This window comes from Typha latifolia, chromosome 8 (genome assembly GCF_019914945.1).
Source record: "Typha latifolia isolate L0001 chromosome 8, TyphaL0001v2, whole genome shotgun sequence".
In the NCBI taxonomy this organism is placed as follows: Eukaryota; Viridiplantae; Streptophyta; class Magnoliopsida; order Poales; family Typhaceae; genus Typha; species Typha latifolia.
The window spans coordinates 2,692,392-2,704,762 of record NC_133093.1 but is presented as its reverse complement, the minus strand read 5'-3'; the positions used below and the strand labels follow the sequence as shown (position 1 = coordinate 2,704,762).

Below are 12,371 nucleotides of genomic sequence, written 5' to 3'. Positions count from 1 at the left end.
CTCACTCTTAACTCTTTTTAGTAGCAGAGTAAGTAAGTCCGGTTATCTAATCTATATATTGATTAGCGACTTATAAATTATCAAAAAAAAATTAAAAAAAAAACTATGTTACTACTAGTCATGTGCAAGTGATAGTAGAATAGGGACCAAAATGTGCATTTAATGCCAAGTATTTCCTTAGCTGCCAGCTTAATTCATTAAAAGATTCTGATCTTGGCTCAACTGTGAGATTGCTCAAAAGGGTGCATCCAGTCTCCTAACTCCAATTTTGCTTGAAATTTTCTGATTGTTGAATGCTTATATTTTTGGAATATTTTCTACTACAAGCATTAGGGCTTAGATCCGGTCCCCATTCATAACATTGGATTGTTAAGTCTTAGCTTATTTAGGAATCCTTTCTATATAAGTTTCAGCTTTTAGAGTGACTGATGAATTAACATGGTATTATAATAGAGCTGATAAAATTCAAATCCTACCATATCTTATATTTATCTAAAATATAAGGAAAATTTATAAAAACACCGTATATTTTGATTTTATTATCGTTCACAATATATTATATTGATATTTATCATTCAACCCCTGTGTTTGATTTTTAATTCTCAAAATTATTCTGAGTTAAATTTATCATAACAATGGCTAACAAAATAGAGAATATTTTATTACTTTTAAAAATAAAGAAATAAAATACTGGAAATAGCCCTCATGATTTTTAAAATTTCCATTTATTTTTAACTTAAAAAAAACTTATTCAAAGTTATTCAAGGGTAGTAAGGTCATTTTGTATCTACAGTAGCTTTAAATCATCTATATAGTAATAATTAACGGATAAGAAAACTAATGGCAAGATATTTTTGCGACATATTAAAAAAAATGGAAGGATCGAATAATAAATATCCACATAGTAGAATGATAATAATAATAATAATAATAATAATACCAAAGGTAATGTGTCTTTGATAAATTTCCAAAAATATAAAGTCTTAGATTTTATGTAGTATTAATATATATATAAACATTTTGAGGTATGAAGCTCAGCTTGACATTAAATCCAAACCTAACCTAATAAATCAAGATGGACTCGTTTATAAATGAAGTCCCCTTTGATCCCACTCGCCAATTAATGCTCAATTATTTGATGGTAACAAAATAAACATCATGCATACATGGTATCTTTAATATTTTAAAATCTCATCTTCCCTTTTTATAGCTCGACTCGACTCGCTTTAGAAATAAATTTTGAAAAAAAAATTATTAAACGAGATCAGTGGTGCCATGTCACATTCCATGCACGCATACTTTTACCATTACACCCCCTTCCTTCCTCCCATCCAATCCTTCGTCTAATTCCCATGCCTCTGATGGAGCGCTTTATACCCCACATACTCCGACCTCGCCGGCCTGCGCGGCGGCGCCGTCGTCGCAGGAAGCGCCGCGCCCCCGTACAGCCAGCTCTCGTGCAGGCACGGAATGTAGGTGATGAGGGGGCAGTGCTTGTGGTCCAAGAGGAACCACGCGCATTCCTTCGCCGGCCGCTGGTCTGGCAGGCCAAGGATGCAATTTCTGCTCACGTCGAGCACTCCGTTGTGGATCAACTCGTAGCAGCCCAAGCCGATGGAGGTGAAGAAATTCCCGGAGAGCGATAAATTGGCAAGGTTGCCGGTCTTGGCGAGATGGCAGACGATGTCCGGGACGTGGCCGTAGAGGAAATTGTTGGCGAGGTTCAAGTCCTCGAGATTTCGGAGGCAGCCGAAGGAGAGGGGGATGGGGCCGGTGAGGAGGTTGTCTCCGGCGTCAAACACCGTGGTCTGGTTGAGCAGGCCGATCTCGTAGGGGAGGCAGCCGGAGAGGCGGTTGTTGAGGAAGAGGACTTCCTGCAAGGTGTTGGACCAATTGCCGATGGAGCGGGGAATGGGGCCGGTGAAACGGTTGTTGGCGAAGGTGAGGTAGACGACGGGGGAGGAGCCGAGGTTGGAAGGGAGGGATTGGTCGAAGCCGTTGTTGTTAAGGAAGAGGGCCTCGTAGCCAATGAGGAAGATAGGGGAGGGGACAGCGCCGGAGAAGGTGTTGAAACGGATGTCGAGGAAGACGAGGTTGGAGAGGGGGAGGAGGGTGGAGGGGAAGGCCCCGGAGAAGTTGTTGTTGCTGAGGTCGAGCTCGTAGAGGAAGGGGAGGGCGGTGAGGTCGGGGACGGAGCCGGAGAAGTTGTTAGAATTAGCGTGGAATAAGGCGAGATCGGGGAGCTGGTCGACGAAGCCAGAGATTGTGGGAGCGCAGAGGCGGAAGCCATTGAAATCGACGGAGGCGATGGTAGGGGTGGTCGGGGAGTTGGGTGGGTTGTCGCAGAAGAAGCCGGAGTAGGTGCAGGGCCGGTAGCCGACCCACGAGCGGGTCACATTTTTGGGGTCGCAGGTGATGGTCCGCTTGAACTGCTGGATGACGAGGTAGGCGTAGTACTGCTTGAGGTTGGGGAAGCTGGCGGGGTTTGGTTGCAGGGACGGAGCGGGTGCGGGGGATCCGCATCCGCAGTCTTGGTCTTCTCCGTCGCCGTAGCCGGTGACGGAGATGGTAGAGTTGGTGGTGGTGGTGGAGAAGGAGTAGAAGGGAAGTAGTAATAGTAGTAGTAACAAGAGGAGGAGGAGGAGGAATGGTTTGGGAGAAGGCATGGTATGAATTATAGTGAGAGTTTTGAGAAGGGAGAGTGCAATGGAAGAGTATAAATAGAATATTCTATGGTCAAGACTCAAGAGATGAAGAATGAGGTGAAGTAATTGAGAAGGGCATGGAAGAGAAGGGACCATATATGCATGGTAGCAACTTGCAAGTGGAGACATGCATGACATTTCGAAAGGGAAGAGAAAGAGAAAGAGAAAGAGAAAGAGAAAGAGAAGAGAAGAGATGGTGGTAATAATAATAATAATGGAGGAAGGATAGTGGATTGGTGGTTGGGTCTTGAAGAGGGTTATAAATTTTGTAAAATAATTTCATGTTTTATGTTTTGATTTGGTTGGGAAAGAAGATGAAGGGGGGGGTACAGTAACACCCTGTTTGGGCGACAAAGAGGATACGAGAAAATTAATATTGTGTAAGGTTGCGGTGGCTATGCGGTTGAATTTTCATTAAATTACTATTTACTTCCTATATTTTTACTATTTATAAATTAAATTGAACCCTCTCATTTAGCGAATACGTAGAAAACACCTTAAGTTAGATTTGAACTAATACTATGAGAATATTCTGTTACCTAGAGATATTTTATTTTTAAAATGATTAAAATACCCTTAGTATGACTTGGTTGAGGGTATTTTTATAATTTTTTTAGTATAGTTAACTTAACTCAGAGATTTGGTTAAGTTTAACTAATTGATCTATCAGCAGAGTTTAACTAATTTTCTGCACATATTCGTTAAATCACAGGATTCAATTTACAAATAGTAAAAATATAGAGTGTAAACCACAATTACATTATAAAGCAGAGTGTTATATACAAATTTCTCTATATATTAAATATCTATACTAAAAAGATTATGAAAATAAAATATTTTCACGGTGTTAGTTCAAATATAATCTGAAATATTTTCTGCACATTTTTTTAAATCATAGAATTTGATTTGTAAATAGTGAAAATATATAGTATAAGTTATAATTTTATTAAAAGATAGAGTGTTATATATAAATTTCTATTAGGAAGGAGTGAAATAACTCCAGAAATCTTGCACTATGTTTAGATAGAGAGATGGAAATAATAATAATAATAACTCCCTCTTATTTGTGTTCATTTCTCTTTAATTTCCTTCTTTCTTTTTCCTTTCTCTTTACAATCTAAATAGGATGTTAAAAATAAAATGTGGATAAGTAGGATAAAGATACTATTTCTAAAATATCAAGTTTGCTCATAGACTATTCCTTCCAAAATAGTAAGGGCAAGTTATAGTTTATTCTTATTTGGTTTATCTCTATTTCAATTTACCTTTTTGTACTTTAAAACTTAATTGCTTAATAACTTTTTATGGTTTAGACCAAGTTGCACATATTAGATGGTTAATTGATGGCAATAATTTTCTCTTTCTCCAAATTACCATGTCATTCTCAAATCATACTATATATATGTGAGGGCAATTAAGTCATTTTATATCCATTTGAAGGACTGTTTGAAACTTGATTTGAATCATAAAAGAATTATAAGTACTTAAGTTTCAAACCATAAAAAGGTATATTATTTAGAACTTAAATATTTCTTTAGCTTTATCCCCAATCTCTATATATAGTGCTATTTTCCCCCCACTGACATTACCTTATAATTTCCCATAACCTATTCTTCTTAAATAGTTTATCATATTGAAAAGGGTTTTTAACTTGTTAATGTGCAACCAAACAATTTTAATTAAATATTACCTCTAGTGTTGCCAATAGAAATAGGATCATATCACCCATTTTAGGAGATTATAAATTCGAACAATTATGAGCATAAATTTCTTCATGAGAGTGTGCTTGCTTGGACCGGTTGTCGCTCGTAATTTGATCTATTTTTTTAGAATGAATAATTCATATGTCTAAAATGACTAGCTCTTATAATTAGCTTACGGGCTCATTATCGATAATAAAAATAATAGAAATATTTTCAACATAATTAAGAAAATACTTAGGTGGACTATGACCTTTGTTGGTTGATGCCAATTAATACACAATTAATTGCCTACTAAATTAGTTGGCCATGCAAATGCTTTAATAAATTTTTCATATGATTAGTGGAACACCATATGAATAATGCAAAAGCTTAGCAAGTTCATAAGATTATAACTAGATAAGTGACATCAATTAGACCATTAGCTACTAGCATGAGGTCACACACAGTTCTCAGCAATTTGACATGTCTTTATCTTACAACAAATCAACTTCTCAGCATTTATGTAAAGATAAAATAAAATAATTTTTGTTCAAATTAATTTAAGATGAACATTTAATCCCCCCCAAAAAAGAAACAATAAAAGATTGCACACCTTCCCTTCTAAAGTGAAACCAAGGATGCAAACAGATGATAATAAAAAGATTATCTTTTCTAAATCTTGATCTCCTCAATTAATGACAAAAAGAATCTCTCAATTTCACTTGGCCAGAGAGAGAAGTTAACAGTCGACCAATGAGCAACTGATATAGAGTAAGCTCAGTACAAGAATAAAATATCATTCCAATAGTTCTCTTGATCCAATGCAAGTTTGGTAGAATGTCAATGTTTTTGGGGCCACACACTGAGGTTTGTGGATCCATTACCACCTTCTAATGCCTTTGAACACCTCCTTTCTTTCTAATTAAAACCAATCCATTGCTTTGAAGGCAGAGCAGTGGTGGTGTCCTAGTCATGAAGACCTACATCATTATGTGCAGATTAGCCACATAGTTTGACAACAATGGTGGGGGTCTCCTTTAAAGCCACTTCAACTAGGGTGAGGTTGATGGCCACCTCCTTTCAAGAAGTCCTTCATTCCCACTGGGATTGGGATGGTGTTTATAATCCTTTGTTCTTTTGTTTTTGTTCCATCAACCCACTTAGGGCTTTGTATGGTCCCTCACAGCAATGGGACACTGCCCACTTAGTTAATATTGGAGTATACATGAGGTGAGTGTTGAAGCACTGAACTGGTGCAGCTATTGGGGCTTCAACTCATTCTCATTAAAATAAAAAAGCTTTAAATTTTTGGTAGACACCATATAGATAAGATGAATCTTTTCATCTTTGTTGTGACGAATAGGGCGGCCAAAATAAACGAGTTGCTCATGTTTGGTTTGGGCTCAGGTTTGGCTCGTAATGAGTTGAGCCGAGCCGAAATAAAAATAGGGGTCGAAATTTATTTTTGAGCTGTGCCTGAGCCCAAGCCAGCTCAATCAAGCTCAGCTCTATAAGCTCAAAATTGTATATATATTAATATGTTAATCTACTCTTTTACTCTCCATTTGACACATGGCTAAGAGTACAAAAACCCTATTAAATGCTTATATCTCATTTTTCTCTTTGCTATGACTGACCTAGCCTCCATTTTATTTTTCCTAGCCACTATTACTCCTCTCTCCCATCAATCACTAATTCTCATTTTCCAAACACCACTAACTCTTCAAATAACCAACTATTCAAAAATAAATTGTTGTTCTTCTTCCTCTTGGTGGTGACTGATCGTCTTCCTCTTCGTCCTTCATCGGCCTTCTCCTCCATCAACAAGCGCTGTCATCGTCTCCTTCATTGGCAAGCCACCACCGCCTCCTCCGTTGGCCTCCTCCTTTTTTGGCAAGCAACCTCCTCCTTCGACAAGTTACCATCCCCGCCATCGTCGCTGTCTCATCCTCTTCCTCTAGCCAAGCTCGGGCTCCGCTCAAGCTCGGTTTGGCTTGGCTCAAGCTCGAAACTAATTTCAAGCCGAGCCTGAGCTAGAGCTGGCTCCCTCAGACTTGACTAATTTACACCCCTAGTGATGGACTTAGATTTTTTTTTTAGAAAAAAGAGTTGTATTTAGTTAAACATCCATCATCTATTTCATAAGTTTCTAACACTACTCAAAAGGCTTAAACATTTAGCTATAATATTCCTAGTTCTCCAAGGGTAGATAGTTTCACCTCGAAGGATTTTGGCTACCTCTAAAGAATCGATTTTCAGTATTAACTTTGATTCCTCAGTGAGACAATCGCCCAAGCAAATCATCCAAATTTTTGCAAAAGAGAGAAAAGTTATTAAGATACAACTCCTACACAACCAACGATAGATTCCCCTCCTCATTCCTAATAATTGTGCCCGCTCTGCTTTGATAGGCACTGTTAGTGAATGCCTTATTTGAGTTCAGCTTCACCCAGCCTGGTTCAAGCACGACCTCCTTGGTTCCCTTCCTGCTAGTGGTTGGAGGGGGTCTTCTTAGCATCCTTAGCATAGTCCATTGCTAGTTGAGCCATCATATACGAGATAATCCTTGGCCTAGCAACTTGCCTCTAAGGACCACCATGTTTCTTGATTTCCAAATGTACCGTAATGTAGAGGCTATATGACCTTTCAATCGCAAGTTCTAGCTTAGATCCACATCCAACACGATAAGAAACTCTAGATCAATCTAAGATGCCAAATCGCTTGGGCATGGACATAACTCGTTCCATACCTTTACAGTGCTTGCATGCAAAAATAGATGGGGCCACTATTTCTTTGTGTAGACAACGAAGAGCGTAACTTTCCTCTAGACCATGTGCATGCCATGCATATCTCAATGATAGTTTGTTCCATGTGAGCTTCTAACAAAAGTTTTAAACTCTCAACTCTGGTGGAAGACACTATAAGCTACTATAGTATCTTCCACCCTTTGGTGAGAAAAAAGTCATAGATAGACTTCTTGAGTCTCTCCTTTTGTGTGCATCCACTAGATCCAAGAGTTGACAGTGGTGGCATCACCCAATGGAGCAACAATATAATGAAGGCTAACCTCCATTCCTTATGAGCCTCCCTGGGCTCCATATTTGCCCTCCAAAGATGCCGGACATCAATAGTTGACAATCCAAGAGCAATTAATTCACGACTTGAGGTTGCTTGTTCCATGGAATAATTGAAAGCTTGGGAGTCGCAGCTGCCTTGGTGGAGCGGCCATTAATGATAAGCCTCCTACAACGACATTTTAGTTTGGCTGCAATAAGGTTGATAGCACGCCATAGCTAGGAAGTCGAGGTGGGCACCTTGGTCTCCCATGGATCAAAATCTTCATAATTGGTCTGAAGTCTCTTCACCCAAGATGCATTCGTCTAGTTAGGAATATTAAAAATACGCTCAGCCAATTTGGCCAGTTTGGGCCTATAGATGATTATGCTCACTTCTTTTTAACCGCTCCTAGTTAACAAAGTATAGATATCTACCCTCTCTTTTGTCCCATAAGAGAGGCTTGATTCGATGCGATAAGACCAAGTATGATAATTAAGTGCTGCATAGCAGATATGAGAAAATGACCAATAAGGTGGCATTTCACCAACGTGGCCCTACTAGTTTTAAAAAGGAGGTTTTTTTTTTCTAACATATTAGTTTGCAGCTTGTGATCCTTAACTTTGACTCATCTTTTGAAGATTTAGAACACTTAAGTAAGCAAAGTGAATGAATACTTCTTACAGCCTAAGGACCTCTCCTGACTACAATGATTTGTCAAGTCAAATTCACCTTCTAGTTAGTAAAGACTAAGTAGCATTTTAACCAAGAGAGAATGCACTCCATGTTGGACTTGGTAGTTTGGGCAGTGATGAGAATATCATCAGCATAAAGTAGGTATAAGAGTTAAGTGTCTCCTATATGGAACCCGAGTAACTCTTTAGAATTTACCTTGTCATTAATGAGAATTTGGAGCACTAGAAAGACGAGGATAAAAAGATACAATAATAGAAGAACACTTTGTAGCAAGCCATGATAAGGCGAGATCCACTTGGTCAGCAAGTCATTGATAATGTAATGCATGCATGGATCCACGCACACCACATAGAAAAGTTGACGAGTGAGAACATGCCCAACATTGCATCCCAACTAACCTAATCATACGCCTTTTTCATGTCCATTTTCACCATCATTATTAGCAGACTATCTTTGTCATAGACCATCAAATGTGCCACATCTTATACCACAAGGATGTTGTTTGTTTTACTATGATCGATACTAGCTTGGGTCAAACCGTCTTTAGTCTTCCAAACAAAACTTTTGCAATTATCTTGTAGGCAATGTTGGAAAGAGCAATAGGGGCAGGTCTTTCACTAGCATCGAGTTGTTTTTTTTAGGGATGAGAGTCATGAAAGTGTAACCTCATTGGCAAAATAATGTAGGAGTGGCCAAGAAGTAACTAATAGCCCCACATAAGCTCTTACTTAAGGAGTGACAAAAAGTGCAGGAGTTGCCTCGATCTTCTCTATCCTCATAATTAATTAGGACAACTTAAACCGCCAAGTTGTTAGCCTAGGGGATAGAGGAATAATAAATAGCAATGAGGCATAATCCAAAATGGATCAATCTAAATGGGGCACTTTATATAAGTGGTGCGCATCGAGCGAATGAACTTTTGAAAGCACATGTCTAATTGAACCTAAATATGTTGAGGTTAGGGAGCTCCTCCAACCTAAATATGTCGAAGTTGCAAGCACCCGTCGAGATGCGCTTCAGGATGAGTTCAATGCATTGCTATTTTTTTGCAGTAAACCACATGTGTTTGGAAGGCGGTTAGGTTAGGGAGCTCCTCTAACCGCTCCCGTTTTTCCTGTAGGTAGTTCCTAGTATACAACACCATTCACAATAGATGTATCCCAAGCAGATTATGATTACTAAGTGGGCAATATCTCGAGATGTCACTGCCATATCTATCAAACTAATATTAGTCTTTTATAGCACAATGATGCCTGCCAATGTGTCCCTTGTCGGAACAACAAACCAAGGCCAATATCGACTCAAGACTTTGGCCATGTATCAAGCCATCTCCCTACCTACATACGTTTCTAACAACATAAGGAAGTATAGTATGTATTCTCTATTTAAGTCTCTATAACGATCGAGCACCTTCTTCTTTGGGTCACCCATACAATTATATCATAAGTCACTAAACATTAAAATAATGAGAACAAATAAAGAGGCACATTTGAGTCTCACCAACTTAGAGGAAGGGAACACTCAAACTCCAATCCTTAGCCAGCAATTAGAACCTTTAGTGTTCATGGGAATCACCTCATCTAATTCTCCTCATATATTCCACTAACACCATTTAGAGATGGCCTGAGTCGAGCTCTCTATTTGCCTCCTCCTCCACTACTAGAGCTAGGAGCACAACTTGGTTAACGAACTTGATCGCTTCCATATGCTTTTTCCTAGCAACTGACCCAGTCGAGGTCCCCCCTGACTTGGCCATATCCAACCTATCTTTGAAATTAAGCTTGGGATAAGACTCTTCAAGCTTCCTTTTTTATTCCTTCCCTTAACTCGTCCTCACATAATTAAAACAGAACAAGCAGTATTAGTCTGAGCCAAGCTTAATAAATAGGCTATTGATAACTAATAATCCTAGCTCTAGAACAAAAATGTCATCAACGGACAATTTTTTTGTACTATATCATCCTCTCCCATATTCATTGAAAGCTTCATTGATATATCGATGCAAGCTGATTGGGTGGCTGCCACAGCCTCACTGCTAACTAGGTTATAGTATTCAACAAAAACTTAGCATGTCAAGTCCATGCACATTTGGCACAGTAAGAGTATCCAATGGTCGATTTGAGGCAGGTTGGACCTTCTCTATCATACTTTTCCCCTTGTAAAGTGTAATCAATTGTGCCCTACTTCCTTTAAAGCTTGCATGCTTTGAAGGTGGCTGATATTGCTTAATAGGAGGTCTATCACCCTTAGCACTAAAGCCCCTTGGCTCCTTAGTTCTTGTGCTCATTGATATGCTTCTGTTTCATAACTTTTGTAGACACCCTAAGGTTAGTGGGCCCTTGTTGCATTTTTCCACAATTCTAGTTTAGCCATTGATTAGGTTTAGCTTGATGATTCTTAGATCCCTTCGGTGTACCGTTGGTATGCTTTAGACTTACCCCACCACTTGGTCTTAAGCCACCCTGAGATGAGGTCCACTTTGGTCTTCACTAGACGGTGCACTATGACCCAAACATGGAGTCTTGCTATGCCTCGATTTTCCTATTTTGCTCCTTTTGTTGATGGTGGTTAGTCACCTCCCACATAAGCCCTCCCTGGATAGCCTTAAGGAATTGCTCCACTTTGTAACCTATATGTTCATAGAGGAGAGAATGCTGTCATAACTATCACTTAGTCAATATTATTAGATTTTGAACCTAACTAGACAACCATTTTGAGAGACTTCTTAAAGTCCACTTCACACATACCCTCGTGAACCTACAACGAGTGTGGTCAAAAGATGTTCTGTCTATCCTAAGTGGCTTGTCGAAGAAAGCCGCCATCAGGATGAGTTAGCTGAATCTAGAAGGGGCCATGGTGAAGACATCCAGCGGAGGATGATAGTTGTTCCTCCAAGTAATCAAATTCAGAACCTTCTCAAGAATTATTTATGGCCTATTAGTGAGCACAAAACTCATATCCTCCTCATCAAACCTAAAACATAGAAGTCATTCTCCATGTCCGAAATGGAGAATTATTTGATTCTATTCCAAAGTATAGCTAATCTAATTTTCAGCCTTACTTGTGAAATACCTTACCGAGAAACCAACACCAAAATATGATAGCTTCCATATACCCCTACATCTCTCCAAGACCTCTACGACACCATTTGATGATCAAAAGAGCTAATACTGTATGAGTATTCTCGGATTCAAAATCTCTACGGCACCATTTGATGTTGTATGGTCAAAGGGCTAAATCCATAGACAATTTGTCGAACTTGGAATCATGTTGTGGGCTGCCATTAGTAGTTAGTGTATTAATTAGAAAAACTATTGAACTGCAGAAAATTCCTGCAACTGAGATTACAGAAGGATATGCTTTCATAATAAATCTGGCATGATATGATGATAACATTCCACAAAAGAAACTTGCAATTTTCTTATGTATTCGGCCCCAAAGCACACTACCTACTCAGAGGGTGAATAATTAAGAATTAAGACTTAATATTTGGAGAAGAAAGTACTAAAATCTACATGGTCAATAGTAAGCTTTTTAGAACAGTTTGGTAAGGTAACAAAAATATTATCTTATTTAGATGGCTGAAAAAGTTTTAAAAAAAAAGTCTTCTGAAGACATTTACTCGGCCAGCAAAAGGTGAACTATCCACATCCAAAGGAGAAAAAGGACGATCAATTTAACTTTATATATACTAACAATTTTTCAGGTATTAGTTCGTTTTGTTTTGTGCTCACTAACTATGATTCCCTCGTCTCTTTGGATCTAGATATGCACCAAATTATCTGATCAAAGCACAAAAGAGATTTTATCAATAGTTAAAAGAGACTCATATTGTACGAGTATATTTAGATTCGAAAAGTCCAAGAACACTGCTTTGATCCATTACGCAGCAAACAAAGTTACAATTGAATTCCTAGAAGAACAATCCTTGTATTAAGCGAGTGGTCGCCTTACCCAAAGAAAAACTAGCATTTAAAATCATTCCACCCAAAGAAACACTAACATTTGCAAACATTTTACAACTGTCAGTGTTACCTACCGGGACTGTTAGAGTAATCAGGCTAATATTAAACCAATTAGTTTCTTAGCACAAAGTAATTCCATGCAAATCATTTTTGAGGGGTAAAAAGAAACTAATCACTCTAGCCCATTACGAGTGCATTGTTCATTTCATGACTCAGAACCTAGTAAAAATGCCGATTATATTTACGATTACACACAGCTTCATCGGATA

At 38.5% G+C, this 12,371-nt stretch overlaps 1 protein-coding gene across 1 annotated transcript; it reads right to left on the bottom strand.

Annotated features, from left to right (window-relative positions):
* Positions 1-1,102: 1,102 nt before the first annotated feature.
* Positions 1,103-2,893, bottom strand: LOC140793283 (uncharacterized protein At4g06744-like). Its single transcript, XM_073144674.1, has one exon. The coding sequence runs from the start codon at positions 2,841-2,843 to the stop codon at positions 1,344-1,346; it is 1,500 nt and encodes a 499-aa protein (XP_073000775.1). The 5' UTR covers positions 2,844-2,893; the 3' UTR covers positions 1,103-1,343.
* Between the last annotated feature and the right edge of the window lie 9,478 nt (positions 2,894-12,371).